The sequence below is a fragment of the Vulpes lagopus genome, chromosome 3 (assembly GCF_018345385.1).
Source record: "Vulpes lagopus strain Blue_001 chromosome 3, ASM1834538v1, whole genome shotgun sequence".
NCBI classification, from domain to species: domain Eukaryota; kingdom Metazoa; phylum Chordata; class Mammalia; order Carnivora; family Canidae; genus Vulpes; species Vulpes lagopus.
In genome coordinates, this window is record NC_054826.1 from 97,459,291 (window position 1) to 97,478,413 (window position 19,123).

General features: G+C 45.7%; 1 protein-coding gene and 1 pseudogene across 1 annotated transcript; both read left to right on the top strand.

Annotated features, from left to right (window-relative positions):
* Positions 1-498: 498 nt before the first annotated feature.
* Positions 499-2,226, top strand: LOC121487061 (ribosome biogenesis protein NSA2 homolog). The gene is made up of 3 exons (XM_041748512.1): positions 499-580; positions 845-1,047; positions 1,520-2,226. Exons 1-3 carry the CDS (start codon positions 499-501, stop codon positions 2,057-2,059), a joined length of 825 nt encoding a protein of 274 aa, XP_041604446.1. The 3' UTR covers positions 2,060-2,226.
* An 11,465-nt stretch (positions 2,227-13,691) lies between these two features.
* LOC121486242 lies at positions 13,692-14,067 on the top strand (annotated as a pseudogene).
* The last annotated feature ends 5,056 nt before the right edge of the window (positions 14,068-19,123 follow it).

Below are 19,123 nucleotides of genomic sequence, written 5' to 3' on the forward strand. Positions count from 1 at the left end.
GGGAGTGTAGTGATCAAGGTGGACAAAGGGCTAGTGTTTGTGGTCAAAGTGGAGACTGATTCTGTGATTGGAACAGGTGGAGAATACAGAGGCATACTCATGGGTGATGTCAAGGTATTGGTGGTCACTGTCACTGGAGTAGAGGTGGTAAATGTTCGAGAATAGACTATATTCGTGAGAGTGATTGATGATGTAGTTGCAAGAGGAGAAGTAATCTCTGTGGTGAGAGACTGCATCCAAACATCCCCAGTAGGAGTTAGTGTGGTTTTCCAGGTGGATGTGGCATGAGAGGGTGTGACAGTCATCCTGCGTGTATATGTAGTAAATGTAGTAGAGGAGGATAGTCCAGTTGGAGATGTTGTGTGTGTGTCAGTGTTTGTGTGCCATGTATTTGTGCTTGTTGCATATGAAGTGGTATTCTCTGTCTGTGTGATTCTGGTACTGCTTGTAGATGTGGAAGAGGAGCCTGCAGAAGTACCTGGAATGTGTGTGGCAAGGATGGGAGATGAGGTGCTGTGGGTACTTGTGAGCATGGATGCCATAGTAGGCACTGTGGTAGAGGTTGTGATGACACTGGATGGTATGCCTGTATTTTGTACAGTGGGGATAGATGGGATGATATATGTGGGGGTTGCCAAAATGCTGGAAGCAGTGAGTGTGGAGGTGAGGTCAGTAATGGTAGTCAGTGAACCAGTGGTACCACTGGATGTAGGGATAATGGTTGTCAGTCTTGAGGTAGGCATGCCTCTACTAACAGAGGATGAGTTTATGGTGGTGGTTATCCTCGGGGTACCAGTGGTAGAGGGAGTTGAGGTTATTGCTGATGTGGTTGTGCATCCTGTAGGGTACATGTTTGAAGAAGTAACACCCGGGGTGCTGTGTGGTGTTGTAGGGGTGGGTGTTGTTACAATTGTGGTAGTGGTTTCTGGAGTGGAGAAAGTGGGCAAAGAGGCTGTGTTCAAGGTGGCAATGGTTGAAATGCTGGTAGGAGTGGTGATTGCAGTTGTGGCCGTGGGCCCAGTACTAGTGGAAGGTATAGGGGTGGACGTAACGTGGGCTGTAGGGAGTATAGTAATCAAGGTGGACAAGTGGGTAGTGTTTGTGGTCCAATTGGAGACTGATTTTGTGGATGGAGCAGGTAGAGAAGACAGATGCATACTAGTGGCTGATGTCAAGGTATTCATGGTCACTGGAATAGAAGAGACTGATGTTGTAGAATTGACTGTATTCCTGAGTGTAATTAATGATGTCATTGTGGGAGAAGTAATTTTTGTCATGAGAGACACTGTGGAAGCGTCTTTTGTAGGAATAAGTGTAACTTTCCAGGTAGGTATGGCATGAGAAGATGTGATGGTCATCTTGCCTGTGTGTGGAGCTGCTGCAGTGGAGGAGTGTGGTTCTGTGGTTATGAATGTCATGTTAATATTGGTGTTAGTGGGTTCCACGGTGGTTTCAGAGGTGGTAGATGCAGTGGAAGCCATTGTATTTGTTGAACTGATTGATGATGTGATTGGAGAAGTCCAAGGGAGCAGTACCTGCATATCTACTGGACAGGGAGGGGCAGTCCCGAGCTAAAGTACTTTCCAATATGATTAAACAAAAGCGAAAAGAGAAAGCGGGAAAGTGGGAAGTTCCTTTACCCAAAGTTCATGCTCAGGGAGAAACAGAAGTGTTAAAAGTCATTCAAACAGGAAAGAGAAAAAAGAAAGCATGGAAGAGGATGGTCACTAAAGTCTGCTTTGTTGGAGATGGCTTTACTGGAAAACCACCTAAATACGAAAGATTCATTAGGCCAATGGGCTTATGTTTCAAAAAGGCCCATGTAACACATCCTGAATTGAAAGCCACCTTTTGCCTGCCAATACTCGGTGTAAAAAAGAATCCCTTATCCCCACTATATACAACTTTGGGTGTTATTACTAAAGGTACTGTCATTGAAGTGAACGTGAGTGAGTTGGGCCTTGTGACACAAGGAGGCAAAGTTATTTGGGGAAAATATGCCCAGGTTACCAACAATCCTGAAAATGATGGATGCATAAATGCAGTCCTGCTGGTTTAACAGCAGTTTCAGACAAGTAATCCCTTATAATTACTGAAGACTACACACCTGTCAGGAAGACCATCATTGTTGTGGTTCTGGATGCTACCAAACAGCCTTACATATCTACAGTCATCAAGACATTTATTCTACTGTAAAAAAGTTGAAATAGACATTTATTAAAATAAGTGGTCTTTAAAAAAAAAAAGAGAGAGTTTCTCTAGGGCTATCTAGGGCTGTCTCTCCTCAGAGTACATTTTATTTTCATGGAACTCATTGTTTTCAAAGTAATTGTTGTTGGTGTAATCAGTGTAGTGGTTGCTTCAGTAGAAGTAGATATACTTTGTGTTGTAAGTGTTGTTAATAGATTTGTTGATGTGGGATCATGAATGGTGGCAGTTGCTGTTTTGAATGTACTGGTGGTGTTAGGAAATGAAATTGTGGCAGTAATCAAGGTGCTACTGGTGGTAGGTGAAGAGTTGTTATCAGTTACTGTTGCTGAGATGTTCATGGCAGTTAGAGAAGGGGTAATAGATGTAGACGTGATTATTGGGGTAAGAGACCTGGTTGTATGAATGCTTGCCATAGTCAGGCCAGCCCTTTCTGTGGTATCAGTTGTAGAGGGTATCAGAGTATGGGAGGTTGTGTGTATGGTTGGGACAGAGGAAAAGAGTAAGGCCATGGTTGTGGGAGTTTTACCCAGAGTGGTTGTGGTAGTGGGAGGAGAGGTCACGGCTGAGGTAACTTTCTCAGTGGTAGTCAGGGTCATGCAGGTGGTGGGGTAGGTAGTGGTAATTATAAGGCTCATGGGATTGATGCACTTCGTGGTGCTCATGTGGACAATGAGGGTGGGTGGAGTGGTTTCCACCTTGATGACAAACTTGGACATTGGGGTTGTTGAGGTGTTGGACTTGATTGCAGTTTTCAGTGATGCCTCAGAGATAGGTTTAAAGTGGGGGGAGGTGGGAGGAGTTGTAAATGTGTGTTCCCTACTGTCGGGAGCTGGAGGGGTCCTGTTAGGGATGCTGAGAGGCCACCTTGCTGTGTCTTTGGAGTGTGTGGAGTTGCTGAGAACAATGTGAGCTGCTTCTGCTCTGGGAAAAAGCTCAGTAGAGGTGGATGCGGTCATGGGGAAAGTGCCTGTATAGAACAGAAGGATTCATTTGCAGATCACTTTGTCACCATAAACACCACATAGATTATTCACTACCCCATTTTCCAGATAGTATCACAGAAGATAGGACATTTCATTGCTTATCCCTCCATCATAGCAGTTTGGAGCTAGAGCCTTTCAGGTTCTGAAGGGGGTACCCTCAGTCCCTTGCCCTCCTCTTCTGAGCTACGCTGAGCATGCAGGTTCAGCTGTGGGTCCTCCTTCCCCTCCCCTTTCTCCATACATACATGTTTTCCTTACTCTGTTCCTTCCTCTCCCCTCACCTGCTGCCCAAAGTCCCCACCCTTTGGCTTTCCTCTCTCCTTCTCCCTATGACACACTGTTCTTGGGCTGACTCTCCTCCAAGGAGAACCCAGCCAAGCCTGGGCTGGGGGTAGGGATACATCATGGACACTAGAGCCATTGGGTCAGAGGGAACTTTGCATAGAGAACAGCAAAGGGAAAACCATAGATTCAGGCTCAGATTCTATTGAGATTGAGGGACAGGAAAAGAGGACCACACTGACAGGATGAGGAACAGGACAGAGAAAGAGACTTCCAGAAAGTATTAACTCAGAAGGTAGGCATGAGTTCCAAAGACCTTAATGTTTAGCATTGACTGTTAATAAAAACAGACATATTTTCAGCCACTCTGTTCTGGCCACTGGATTAATTAGTTTACAAACATGAAGCTCTCACTCTATAGATATCATCAACCCCATTTTACAGGGGGTAAGAGTGAGGGTCAGAGATCTCATACTGCTGGGGATGAGTGGTGGGAGATTTCTGAAGCCACAGCATTGGCAAGCAAAAAGGACCCAGACCTCCTGCCCACTCAGCATTAGCCTCCTCCTAAATTTGGACCCAGGACATCTTCATTCTGAGAGCTGAAATTTCACTTCTCAGGCCTAACTAGTGTGTGAAGGAGGTATGAGGAGGGATTATGAAGATTCCTGAGTTGGAACACTTAGAGCCAGGAGATAGCCCTAGAGATAAGCAAAAGGGTGGTCCATGGGCCTCTAGGTTGGGAAGGTATAGGACTGGGGGTCAGGAACAGACACCAGGAAACAGAGGGAAGGGAAATACAGAGGAATTGTGGGCTCTCTAAGGGATAGAAAAGAAAAAGCCCTGGGCCCCACAACGGGTGGTACACTCCCACCCTTTGGGAGCATTCAGGATCTCCCCAGCCCAGCCTTGCCAATGACAGTTGTGCCCAGAAACATGGGCTAGGTGGGGGCAGGGAGAGATAGAGGCAGAGCTGGAGAAGGGGACCAAAGGCGGAAAAGTTCCAGAGAGGAGAGAACCCCAGGAAGAGGTGGAGCTGTCATGGAGAGAGCACCACTGGAAGTGAAGGAAGAATCCAGAGTAGAAGGAGCACTGGAGTTGGTGGGGGGAAGGAAAGAAGAGAAATGGGGGCTCAGAAAACCAAATCAAAGGGAAGAACACTCCTCTGGAAAGAGGTTATGCCCACCCTCCCAATGCAAGCACCAATCCCCGCAACCTGCTTGGTCCTGGGTTGAAAGCAGCACCGGCTCAAACCAGCTTCCTTTATCCTTAATGCTTCCTGCACCCAAAGCTCTGAGGAATCCCTCCTCAGTCTCCCCTTAGGCCTCAGAGCCACTTCCCCACACATCTCCACTCTTGAACATCAGGAGGGTCTCTCCAGCCTTTTTCCCACCTGCCCTCTCACCTCTGGCCCCCGTGGAGGCCCTGAGCATCCAGAGGAAGCTGAGGAGACTGAGCAGCTGCATGGGCCTGGTGCAGGGGGTAGAGCAGGCGCCAGCACCAGGGGCAGCTACAGGAGGCAGCCACTATGTACACAGAAGCACACAGATGGAACTGAAAGGAGTGGTTATCTGCTCTGCTTGACGTGGGGCTAAGCATAGGTTCACCTTTGCACCATCCACCACACTTCTCTTGCCCCTGTCTCTGACTTCATTGCTGTGGGAAGGACACCAAGAAATTTGGACTAGCCCAGGAGGTGTCATACAGGGAGCATTGCTGGTGGTCCAACCCCTAGCTGACCTGACCCATTCAGAGCAGTTCCTAAGACCCTACCTTTTCCCTCCCTTACCCCCCACCAAGAACCAGCAAAACTGGATGAGGAATACACTTGGTCAAGACCTTGGACTCTGGAGTCTGGGGCTGGCTCTCACTGTCTCTCCTTAGTTTCAGTCCCAGCTTCAGGAGAGGGAGGTGAAAACTTGTTCTCACTCCCTCTGCCCCTTGCTCTTCCCTCTCTCCATCCTGCCCTTAGCATGACTTGGGCTGAGACCCTATAACCAAAGCTATGGGAACAATGCAGCATTCAATCAGAAGTCATTTTAGGGGCACGTGGGTGACTCAGTCTGTTAAGCGTCTGCCTTTAGCTCAGGTGATGATACCAGGATCCTGGGATTGAACCCTGTATTGGGCTCCCTGCTCAGCAGACTGCTTCTCCCTCTCCCTCTGCTACTCTCCCTGCGTGTTCTCTCTCTCTCTCTCTCTCTCTCGCTCTCTCTCTCTCTCTGTCAAATAAATAAATAAAATATTTTTAAGTCATTTTAATATCTGAGGATCTGGGCCAGTTCCCAGAAAAAAAAAAAATACAGATGGCCAGTGGAAATAATCAAACAAAAGGATGTTTTGGCCCAGAAGATTAGCAACTACTAAGAAGTTTGAGTCCACTCAGTGTTGGGAAGCTTGTGAAGAATACTCTTACTCAGCTGGTGGGAGTGTAAATGTGTCGGCCTACTCTAATAAGGCAATTTGGTGACATCTATTAAAATTTTAAATGCATGCTCAAGGACCCAGTAATTCCACCATGCTATCTCTGTGTTCAAGAAGTACTTCACAGGGCAGCCCTGGTGGCTCAGCGGTTTAGCGCCACCTTCAGCCCAGGGCGTGATCCTGGAGACCCGGCATTGAGTCCCACATCGGGCTCCCTACAGGGAGCCTGCTTCTCCCTCTGCCTGTGTCTCTGCCTCTCTCTCTCTCTCTCTCTCTCTCTCTCTCTCTCTGTGTGTGTGTGTGTGTGTGTGTGTGTGTGTGTCTCATGAATGAATAAATAAAATCTTTAAAAAAAAAAAAAGAAGTACTTCAAAGAGGCATTCACAAGGATGCCATCCAGTTTATTGAGATTCCAATAGAAACTGGAAACAACCTACACATCCCTCAATAGGAATCTAAAATGACTATGAAATAGTCACACTATAGACTACCATGCTTGAATCAGAAATAGTACCATAAGGGACAGATTCTCAGATTGGCTTGTTCAGTGAAACCAACGGACACAGTTCTGTTAAAACCCACACACATATGTATTTCCTATGAATACACACACATACACAAACATACAGGTAAGTGCATTAAAAATTTGAAGAAAAAAAAAGCTCACCTGCTTAACGGGGTTAAGATTAATTCAGAGAAGAGAGAAGGAACTAAGATTCAAATGATAATCAGAGAACACAGAGAAGATTAGCTCTATCTATAGTTTTCAATTTTTACTTTGACGAAGATTCTCTCCTTGAGCAAACTCTAACCAGGCTCCCCTGAGCCCTCTTCCCAACTAAGCCTCAACCCAGACCTATAAAGACTTGAACAATCACTAACCCTGTTCTAAGGGCTCAAGGCCACATCCCTAGGCTGACCCCATTCTCCCTTAAAGTGCCTGCCTGAGAAAACTCAAGGCCACCAGAATTTACTGTTTGTCCCAGCCAACACCCGAAGATAGGGCCCCTGCCTCCCAGCCTCTGGGAAAGGGTAATAGCCTAACTTTGTTAAGCACCAGTTAGCAAACCCAGATGGGTTTCAAATGGACCACGTTGAGCAGCCTGGGTGGCTCAGCAGTTTAGTGGTTTAGCGCCATCTTAGGGCCAGGGCCTGATCCTGGAGACACGGGATTGAGTCCCATGTGGGCTCCCTGCATGGAGCCTCCTTCTCCCTCTGCCTGTGTCTCTGCCTCTCTCTCTCTCTCTCTCTCTCTCCCTCTCTGTGTGTGTGTGTCTTTCATGAATAAATAAATAAAATCTTAAAAAAAATAAAAATAAAATCTTAAAAAAAAATAGAGGCCCTGATTATCCAGAGGAAGCTGAGGAGACATCCCCTACTCTTCCTATAATTGTTCATTCCCACAGTCACCTGAGCTGCACTCCCTCCCTCCCCACACTCCCTCACTCTCCCTTAAATCATCCAGTGACCTCTGTGCAAACTGGAGTTCGGTTCATGCTGGACTCTTTCCTATTGCAAAAGTATGTTACTGGTTAAAATCTGTCCTTACCACTTTAACTAGGGTCTGGCTTTGTTTATCCTTGACAACTTGAATATGATATTATGCTTTTGAGAATAATGTAAAAATAATTTAGAAGAGGATTCTGGGAGCACCTGGGTGGCTCAGCTGGTTGAGTGTCCCACTCTCAATTTCAGCTCAGGTCATGATCTTGGGGTCTTGAGATCAAGCCCAGCATCTGGCTCCCCACTCAGTGGAGAGTCTGCTTTGAGATTCCCTCCCTCCCACTCCTCCCATTCATGCACTCTCTCTCTCTCTCAAATAAATAAATAAATAAATAAATAAAATCCAGAAGAAGAAGAAGAAGAAAGAAGAAGAAGAAGAAGAAGAAGAAGAAGAAGAAGAAGAAAGAAGAAGAAGAAGAAGAAGAAGAAGAAGAAGAAGAAGAAGAAGAAGAAGAAGAAGAAGAAAGAAGAAAGAAGAAGAAAGAAGAAAAAAGAAAGAAGAAGGAGGAGGAGAAGAAGAAGAAGAAAGAAGAAGAAAGAAGGAGAAGAAAAAAGAAGAAGGAGAAGAAGAAGAAGGAGGAGGAGGAGGAGGAGGGGAGGGGAGGGGGAGGGAAGGGAGAGGGAGGAGGGGGAGAGGAGGGGGAGAGGAGGGGGAGGATTCTGGAGACTTGGAGCAGGAACCAGGACTCCATCTCCCGACCTAGGTAACAACTGCAATGGCACTGGCACAATCTATCTGATGTAACACTTTGATCACTGATTACAGCTTCTGATAACAAAAGTATAGACAGAGGCAAACGGCCATTTTTACAAGCCCCTCCCCACCATTTGAAATGAGTTCCAAGGGATTTAAAAAACTGACTTTTCCCCCCCCTTCAGTCTTTGCTTTTTCCCTCTTTGGGAGTTGCACATTAAAGACTAGGACATTCAGAAACAATTGCATATGTGGGGAAAATTAGAAAATGACCGTGTGCTCAGGAAAAGAATTAGAATAAATCTAAGAAGACCTTAGTGTATACCTTCTGCCCGAGCACAGAGACACACTACAATAACCAACAAAAACAATAATAGAAAACTCTGAGGAAGGAGAACCTGAGTTCCAGAGTTAACCACACCATTAGATTCAAATATTCTGTGTCCAACAACAACAACAACAACAACAACAACAACAAATCACAAGGCATACAAAGAAACAGGAAAGCAGGGACGCCTGGGTGGCTCAGCAGTTGGGCATCTGCCTTCAGCTCAGGGCGTGATCCCAAAGTCCTGGGATCAAGTCCCACATCGGGCTCCCCGCATGGAGCCTGCTTCTCCCACTGCCTGTGTCTCTGCCTCTCTCTGTGTGTCTTTCATGAATAAATAAATAAAATATTTTAAAAATATTTTTTTAAAAAAGCTGAAGAATGGTGAGGGGTACGGGTCTCTCTCCAAGGTCCCACCATTGTCACAGGCACTTGGGGGGAGATATAAATCCAGGAAAATACAGGCTGGGACTATCCTTCAAAAGCCAAGGTTTAGGGACAAAGTGTAAAGATAAGGCCAAGAGCAGGTCACTCCTTTTCTCCTCATGAATGAGTCAAGCTTGCTGAAAAGGTTAAGATATGTGTGCTCACCATCCCCTCCACTGTGTCATAATCTGAATTATGATAGCAATTATCATGGATGGTGTCAGGTGGTAGGAGTCAAGGTGCTGACCAGAGTTATCTCTGAAGTCATGATAGGTGGGGGAGGGGCATCGATTTGCATGAAGGCAGATAAAAAGCTGATATTGGCTTTGTGACAAGTGAAAGACAATGATGGTTGGCATATTAGGAAAGATCAGGAAATGCTGGATAAACAATCCTAAAGACTCGGTATCTTCCAACAGCAGATGCTTCTTTCTCACTCACGCTACTTGCCCATCCTAACATCTGTGCTGTTCATTCAGGGACCCAGACTGATAGAGCAGCCCCTATCTGGGACACTGCCAATCCCATAGTGGTGGGAAATGACAGATGACAAAATCATGAGCTGCCTCCTAAAGCTTCTTTCCAGACATGACATCACACACCTTCCACCCACATTCTGTTGGCTAAAGCAAATCCTATGGTTGCCCTGAGTCTGATGGACAAGAATGTAAAATCCTTCATCAGGGAGAGGCACCACACATCTGATGCCAAGCCTCCTATCAGTGACTCCGGAAGCTATCATCCACCCTAGGGAGGGAAAGCAAATATACTGAACAATAACACAACCTGCCACCGCTGGGATCCTGGCAGTAGCTATGGTTTATGCTAATCAAGAGTTATCAGTCGGGCGCCTGGGTGGCTCAGTTAAGCGTCCAACTCAGGTCATGATCTCAGGGTTGTGAGATTGAGCTCTGCACTGACTCTGCACTGAGTGTGGAGTCTGCTTAAGATTCCCTCTCTCCTTCTCCCTCTGCCCCACGCCCCTACCTTGTCCCTCTCTCAAAAAAAAAAAAAATTTTTTTTTTTTAAAGAGTCATCAGTGACATTGGCAGACAGGATCAAACCTCTGATGGGTCTTTTTTTTTTTTTTTAAGATTTTGTTTATTTGAGAGAGAGAGAGACAGAGAGACAGAGAATGAGTGGAGGGAAGATCAGAGGGAGAGGGAGAAGCAAGCTCCCCACTAGCAGGGAGCCTGATGCAGGGCTCCATCTCAGGACCTCCAGATCATGACCTGAGTGGAAGGAAGACGCTTAATCAACTGAGCCACCCAGGTACCCATCCCCTGCAGCAGGTCTTTGTGTGCTTCTTAGAGCAGTGTTAATGGAGATGATAGAATTAGGGGTTCTGGTGGGCTCAACCCAGTAGTCAGGGTTATGGCAGAACCACCCATAGTGAAGGAGAATAAAGTACTATAATGGAGCAGTTATGCTTGAAAAGTGGGGAGAGGGAGGACCTCCCAGAATTGAGGAGATTTGACAATGTGCTCATAGAAGCACCAGAATTGAACACTATCGATGGGAAGGAGGGGATCCCTGGGTGGCTCAGCAGTTAAGCGTCTGCCTTCGGCCCAGGGCCTGATCCTGGAGTCCTGGGACCAAGTCCCACATCCGGCTCCCTGCATGGAGCCTGCTTCTCCCTCTGCCTGTGTCTCCACCTCTTTTCCTGTGTGTGTCTCTAATGGATAAATAAATAAAATCTTTTTAAAAAATGGGAAGGAGGTACTTTCAACACTGGGTCCTGTGCCAATACAGAAAATGGTGTGAGAAGCCGAGATGGTAGCACTTAGCATCACTTCTGGACATTCTATAGAAGAGATAAGACAGCAATGGAAAGAATTTTAGTACTGATCTTTCACGGGTAGAACATGATATTTCACATCTTAAAATAGGTTAATATTGAGGATAACAATCAATTCACAGAAGAATATATATAATTTGACTCCATTATGCAAATTTTAAAGGCTAATCTAAATGATATTTTTAAATTTTTTTCTAAAGATTTTACTTATTTATTCATGAGAGACAGAGAGAGGCAGAGACATAGGCAGAGGGAGAAGTAGGCTCCCTGCAGGAACCCAGTGAGGGACTCCATCCTGGGACCCTGGGATCATGACCTGAGCAGAAGGTAGACGCTCAACCACTGAGGCACCAAGGTGCCCCAAGGTGTAAAGATTTTTTTTTAAGATTTATTTATTTATTCATGAGAGACACAGAAAGAGCAAGGCAGAGACACAGGCAGAGGAAGAAACAGGCTCCTTGCAGGGAGCTTGATGTGGGACTAGATCCCGGATTCTGGGATCACGTCCTGAGCCAAAGACAGATGCCCAATCATTGAGCCACCCAGGCATCCCTAGAGGTTTTTTTAAAAATAAAGATTTTTACAACAAAAATATGTTGAGTCTCCTAAAATTAATGTATACATTCAATGCAATTTTAATGAAAATCCCAACAGGGTTGAATTTTCTTCATGGACACAATTACCTTAAAGCCCATGTAGGTGAATAAATGTCTAAGGATATACTGGAAAATTGTGAAAAATAATTGTAAGGAGGCTTGCCTCATCATATGTTAAAATTTATGACAAGAAAAAACAAAACCAAAAAGTTAAAACAAAACCCAAAAAGCATATTTTAAGTTTTAAAAGCATATCATAAAATGACTGCAATCCAAACAGTATAATGTTATGATAAGAATGAGCAATAGGGCAGCCCCGGTGGCTCAGCGGTTTAGTGCTGCCTTCAGCCTGGGGTGTGATCCTGGAGACCCAAGATTGAGTCCCACATGGGGCTCCCTGCATGGAGCCTGCCTCTCCCTCTGCCTGTGTCTCTGCCTCTCTCTTTCTCTGTCTCTAAGGAATAAGTTTTTTAAAAAAATCTAAAAAAAAAAAAGAATGAGCAATAGACCCACACATGAAACAGAATGGAAAAGCCTGAAATAAATCCAATAATTTTCACACACAACAAATTTAATTCAGATGAAAGGCTGGTTTATTTAATAATGCAACTGACTGTCCACATAGCGGAAAACAGTTAGATCTTTATCTTACAACGTTAAATTTTAAGGCAAGCTGACTATATGTTGGCAAATTGAACTCCAATAAAAAATTTCTTTAGAAACAAGGGGTGGTGGAAGGACGTGGGCGGGGGTTAGGGTGACTGGGTAACAGGCACTGAGGGGGGTACTTGACGGGATGAGCACTGAGCGTTATGCTATATGTTGGCAAATTGAACTCCAATAAAAAAAAAATTTTTTAAGGCAAGCTCAGGACGCCTGGGTGGCTCACAGTTGAGCATCTGCCTTTGGCTCACCGGGCGTGATCCTGGAGTCCCGGGATTGAGTCCCGCATCGGGCTCCCTGCATGGAGCCTGCTTCTCCCTCTGCCTGTGTCTCTGCCTCTCTCTCTCTCTGTGTGTCTCTCATGAATAAATAAATAAAATATTAATAACATAAAATAAAAGGCAAGCTCAATCAAAAATATAAGAAAAAAATAAACTTTCTAGAGAAAAATCTAAGAGGTTCTTCATATAACTTGAGAGCTGAGGAAAGTATTTTATTTATTTTTTATTTTTTTTTAAATTTTTATTTATTTATGATAGTCACAGAGAGAGAGAGAGAGAGAGAGAGAGAGGCAGAGACACAGGCAGAGGGAGAAGCAGGCTCCATGCACCGGGAGCCCGACGTGGGATTCGATCCCGGGTCTCCAGGATCACGCCCTGGGCCAAAGGCAAGCGCCAAACCGCTGCGCCACCCAGGGATCCCCACTGAGGAAAGTATTTTAAATGAGAAACCCCATTTCAAAATTCCACTTTTCTACTACAAAAGTAAAATTCCACTTTTCTACTACATAAAAAAGCAACATTTTTTTTATGAGGGAAAGATACTAAAAGAATACAAAGTAGAAAAAGAATACATTGGGGAAAACTTTTGCAATGTGGATGACAGATAATAGGTTAGTATCTGTAATATACAAAAAGCATTTACAGGGGCACCTGGTGGCTCAGTGCTTAAGCGTCTGCCTTCAGCTCAACTTTCATCCTGGGCTCCTGGGATCAAGTCCCACATTGGGTGCCCGGCAGGGAGCCTGCTTCTCCCTCTGACTATGTCTCTGACTCTCACTGTATGTCTCTCGCGAATAAATAAATAAAATATTTTTTAAAAAGCATTTACAAATGTATATTTAAAAAACACATATTGGAGATCCCTGGGTGGTTCAGCAGTCGAGTGCCTGCCTTTGGCCCAGGGCATGATCGTGGAGTCCCAGGATTGAGTTCCACGTCAAGCTCCCTGAGTGGAGCATGCCTCTCCCTCTGCCTGGGTCTCTGTCTGTATGTGTGTGTGCATCTCTCATGAATAAATAAATAAAATCTTTTTTAAAAATAAATAAATAAAAATAAAAAACACATATTGGAGGCCCCTGGGTGGCTCAGACAGTTAAGCAGCAGACTCTTGATTCGGGCTCAGGTCACGATCTCAAGGTCCTGTGAGCAAGTCCTCCTCTAGGCTCTGGGCTCAGCGGGGAATCTGCTTTGTGATCCTCTTTCTTCCCCTGCCCCTCCTGCTCTCTCTCTCTCTCTTTCTCTCTCTTTCAATTAAATAAATAAATATTCTTAATAAAACACAAACTGCTCAACCCTATCCCCATGGGCACTGTATATTTAATGTCTCCAAAGATACTTTCAGGATTAACAGTATGCTTTTTGTTCATTATTTAAATGTTCTGTAGTATGTTTGTTTTGTTTTGTAATTGAGACATAATTGACATACATTATATTAGTTTCAAGTGTACACCATGATTCAGTATATGTATATACTGGAAGTGCTGCTGTTTGTAGTGGGCATGATGGCTTCAAGGTTGCTTCACAGAGTTGGAACACTAATGCACAAGATCTCAGGGACCGCAGTCTTAATGGAGTCACTGCTCCATGGCATCTGGAGATGGTGTTCCTACTGATGATGGGCAGACAACTGGGCTGGAGAGGGAGGTTATGATGGCTGCACAGAAGGGACTGGACCCATACAAGATGCTAGCCCCAAAGGCAGCTTCAGGCACCATGGGAGACCCTTAGTCCCCATCTATCACCAATAAGTGAATAGTGGTCTGCAACCATGAGGACAATACTGCCACCATCTGCTTCTGGCTGCACAAAGTTGAGACTCAGCCATGCCCTAGCTATGGAACCCATGACAAGCTGGTGCCCCACCAGCTGACCCACTGAGTCTTAGCACTAACTTACTCAAAATGTGCTGTAAAGTTTCTTCTTTCCAATAACGACTAACCATTGCATTGGCTGCTTCTCCCATAAAATAAATAAATATATTTATATATAAATATATATATATATAGTGAAATGATTACCACAATAAGTGTAGTTAATATCTATCACTACACATAGTTAAACAGATTTTGTTCTTGTGATGAGAACTTTTAAGGTCTCTTCTCCTAGAAACTTTCTTTTTTTTTTTTAAAGATTTCATTTATTTATTCCTGAGAGACAGAGAAAGAGAGAGAAAGACGCAGAGACACAAGCAGAGGGAGAAGCAGGCTCCATGCAGGAAGCCCAATGTGGGACTCGATCCTGGGTCTCCAGGATCACACCCTGGGCCGAAGTCAGGCGCTAAACCGCTGAGTCACCCAGGGATCCCTTCTTAGCAACTTTCAGATATGAAGTACAGCATTGTTAACCATAGTCACCATGTCACATAGTCACATCCTCAGGACTTACTTATTTTGTAACTGGAAGTTTGTACCTTTTGACCCACTCCACTCATTTCACCCACCTGGAAACCCCCATTTCTGGCAACCACCAATCTGTTCTCTGTATCAGTGAGATCAGTTTTGTTTTGTTGGGGTTTTTTAGATTCTACATATATGTGAGATCATATGGTACCTATCTTTCTCTATTTCATTTGGCATAATGGCCAGAAGGTTTATGTGTGTTGTTGCAAATGGCAGGATTTCCTTCCTTTCTATGGCCGAATACCATGTTTGTGTGCGTGTGTGTGTGTGTGTGTGTGTGTGAGAGAGAGAGAGAGAGAGAGAGAGAGAGATTTTTCTTTATCCATTCATCCATCAATGGACATGGGTTGTTTTCATGTCTTGGCTACTGTAAATAGCCAAGTGAACATGGGGGTGCAGATATCTTTTTAAGTTTTTGTTTTTATTTCCTTTGATGAATCCTCAGAAGTGGGATTGCTGGATCATATGGTAGTTTGATTTGTACTTTTTGAGGGAACTATACTGTTTCCATAGTGACTGTGCCAGTTCACACCCCCAACATTACACAAGCATTCATCCTCACCAACTCTTGTTATTTCTTGTCTTTTTGAGGATAGCCATTCTAACAGGTGCAAGTTAAGATCTCATTGCGGTTTTGATTTGCATTTCCCTGATGATGGGTGATATTGAGCATCTTTACATGTACTTTGCAGTCATCTGTATGTCTGTAGTATGTCTATGATATAGGAACATCATGGGCAAAATGTCTTTCAACATATTTTTTGAAACTCTGTTTCCATGTGAAGTTTATTCCATATGAAATTTTTCCCATGAATCCTCTGTGTGTGTCTCTCTCTCTCCTTGCTTGTTTTATGCAGGCAGAGTGTTTACTACAATAAAACCAAGTGTTTAGGGACACCTGGGTGGCTCAGTGGTTGAGCATCTGCCTTCAGCTCAGGTCATGATCCTGGGGTCCTGGGATCAAGTCCCACATTAGGCTCCCCATGGGGAACCTGCTTCTCTCTCTATGTCTCTGCCTCTTTCTGTGTCTCTCATGAGTAAATAAATAAAATCTTTTTTAAAAAAATGGTAAGCATGAGGGTAAACACACTCCTGGTGAATTACAGGATACGTTTCACTCCTTTTGGACCATTACAGCTCATGGGTGGAGATCAACCCGAGAATTGTGCTGATGTCTGCAATTTTTTTGTTGATTCAGCATTTACTTGTTTAAAGAGGGAGGAGAGGGCAGAGAGACTCTTAAGCAGGCTCCATGTCTAGGGCAGAGCCCAATGTGGGGCTCGATCTCATAACCCTGAAGATCATGACCTGAACCAAAATCAAAGTCAGATGCTCAACTGTCTGAGCCACCCAGGTGCCCCCTGATGTCTGTAATGAATCAATTGGGGCACAAGGGTATGACACTCCCACTTGACTTTCCCCCCAGCCAGAGAAAGGGTGAGGATAAACCAAAGGATGTTTGATGAACTGCATGGGGAATACTGTAAACCGGTTAGACATTCAACAGAATTGTGAAACTAAAATGAGTCTATCCAGAGACAGGCTATAAGTTGTGTGAAATGCTCAAAACCAGCAAAAAAGGGGAAAAGGGTATAAATAGGATGGATAGTTGATTCCCAGCAGGACTCATGCATAACGATGTAACTTTGATCAAGTGTGAATTTTAGGCCAAGGTGCAGAACGGGTCAGAGGATTGGGTGAAGAGAGGGAAGGAGAGTTTCTTGCATGGCTGCTGTTCCCAGTTCTTTAGGTCAACGAGCCCGCTTATTGGGGATAGGGGCAGTGGCTTCACTAGGCGCCTCCAGCCATAAGCAGCGGGCATCCCGAGGACATCTGGAACCAACGCCTCCGCCTTGCTTGCACGCAGTGATGGTGGGAGGGCCCTGGTCCGGGCGCTGCGCCGCCTGAGCCAGAGCCGGGCCGCCCTCACCCCCACTCCTGCGCGCTCACCTTGACCGCCGCTCCTCTGGCAGCTCGCCACGTAGACACTCAGCGCCACCACCTGCGGCAGCACCAGTAGCAGAGGCGCGGCCCCGCCAGGTCTTCACCCAGCGCCCTCCAGCGGATGGCCCTAGAAACTGCGTTTCCTTAGAGAAGCAGCTGGTGGCGGGGAGGGGCAGCGGTGTCATAGGTCACAAAAAAATCCCAGGGTGTGGCCAATGCAATATAAACCGAAGTGCTGTATGATTTCCAAGCAATGTCCTTAAAGGGAGAAGTGATGCTCTTCATCAGTCCTTCCTCCTGCCTGCTGGCTGGAATGCAGATGTGATGACTGATGCATCAGCAGCCATATTACACCATATAGTGGAGCTACCTGCTAAAGATGTTTAAGTAACAAAATTCTGTGCAAAGGAACCTGGTCTGACATTTAAGGGTCCTCTGTCAATCCTGCATGGTGTACTTCTGGGTCTCCTTTACGTAAGAGAGAAATGTATCCTCATTGTATTTCATTCATGCCATTATTGTTTGGTTTTCTGTCTCATATAACTGAACTGAATCCTAACCAATAAACAGAGGAGATAAAGAATCCTCTTTGTTGGCAGAGGTGGAGCAAGGATGTAATAGAAGTCGTGGTCCCCTGTGTTAACAAAGGTTATGGAAAAGCTCAAGGTAAGAAGAGGACTGTTCCTGAAATTTCTATCCTTTTTTAAGAAGAGGTTCAAATCCTTGACCATCTCCCTTCGTGGCCAGAGGTGTCCCTGTTAGTTCTTGCACCCACAGCACCTTCTTCTGATCCACATGGTCTCAAGCCAATTTGGACTGAATGTGGGGAAGCCTAGTCCAGCATTGCTCCTCATGTGATCCATCTTCAGAACACCTCATGGGACTGCCCTAACGACTTGCTGAATCTACAGACTTTAAGGACTCCATCCAACACCAGATGGATCAGTCCCTCTAGTGGACTCTGTGATTTTTACGTACACTCAAGTCCAACCCACCATTTTACACATGGGGAAACTGAGGCTCAGGAAAGGCATGGGACTCTCCAGAAGTCTCACTGACAGCAGAGCACTGAGCAAGAACCCAGTAATCAGGAATTCCAGTCCAGGGTTAACTCCAATGCCATGTGGATCCTCTGTCCTGGCACTCTCGGTTGGTCCCTTGCTAATTTAAAGACTTTCTGAGGGGCATCTGGATGGCTTAGTAGGTGAGTGTCTGCCTTTTGTCCAGGTCGTGATCCCAGGGTCCTGGGATCAAGTCCCGGATACGGCCCCCGGCAGGGAGCCTGCTTCTCCCTCTACCAGTGTCTCTGGCTCTGTGTGTGTGTCTCTCATGAATAAATAAAATCTTAAAAAAAAAAAAAAAACTGAGGTGGGACACAATCTGCATTGTCTCCTCCATCCTCACAATCCTGGGACAAACTGAGGCTGAGGACACATCTGTGGCCCCTCAGCACATTTCTCAGATTTGCTTACAGCTGCAGAGCCCTGGGTACACCTGCTTAAGTGGGAACAGGACCTGCATGCCCTAGAACTCCATGCAGACTTGCAGATTCATCTGACTGGACATTCAACTGACCCCTCCCTGAGCCAGGGCCTAGGGAGACACATCAGGGGCTCTCCAGGAGCAGGACACCCTCCTGGGATCCCAACCTACCCCCTATCGGACCTGCCAGACCTGCCTGCTTTTCCTCCCATCTCCCTGTGCAGCCGTGCCCTGCCCTCCCAGCACCTGGAGAATAGGAAGGACAGTGTTGACATAAATGGCTGCATCTCTTCCTGCCCCAGATTCTCAAGCATCCTCAGATGCCACTTCCCCCTCCCTCTCCTACTGACTGAACTTCCATAGCCCACTCCTGTTCCTGGAAAGAATAAAGTTCTGACTTCAGAACACTGCACAACCTGCTTTGCCCTTACCTCCCATTGGTACCCCTCAAGTACTGCCCCACTGTTGCCATGCCCAAGGAGGCAGGAACTCCTCTGGTCCTTGCTGTCAAGTCCAGCCCCTGCAGATGCATCTGGGCACCTTTTCTGTTGGTGAAATCCATTTACTCCCACCCAGCTAAATATAGGGTCTTTTTCCCTGGGAGCTTCCAGCCCATCCTGGGTATCCTGTCCTTGACTCAAAAGCAGGTCGAGGCTGAGGTCAGCACTGACCTCTCCAAGGAGGTCTCTGCTGGGCCAGCTCCTACAACATGCTTTGTCCTTTGACTTTCAAAGCCAGTAAGGTATACTAGTTTGTAACTACTTGGGCTACAAGCTGTCCCTGTCCTCCCTAGGACCTCATGATTTAAAAAGCCACTTGCGTGGCACCGCCTGTTTTGGAAAGTGACAAGGAAACAAGCCCCCATCACTACCAGGGCCTTTTACAGGCCCCAAATCCCTACCACCTCAGGCCTGGAGCAGGCCTCTGCTCATTCATTCAGTTTGTTTTCATGATTCTAATAATTCATAATGACCATGCGCAGAAACCTGCCTCAGGTCCTTTTCTCCCGCAGCAACACCGACTGTTGATTTTTCTGTCCCCCACCCAAACCCACAGCCCTTATGCCTGCTCTTGAGGGAGTGGAGCTGGAGACGGGGTCTGATCAGTGG

Coding starts and splice junctions, on each gene's coding strand:
- LOC121487061 (XM_041748512.1), top strand. CDS start 499: ATGGGAGATGAGGTGCTGTGGGTACTTGTGAGCATGGATGCCATAGTA. Junction 581..844: donor GGTTGTGATGACACTGGATG/GTATGCCTGTAT, acceptor TGCATCCTGTAG/GGTACATGTTTGAAGAAGTA. Junction 1,048..1,519: donor TGGAAGGTATAGGGGTGGAC/GTAACGTGGGCT, acceptor TGATTGGAGAAG/TCCAAGGGAGCAGTACCTGC.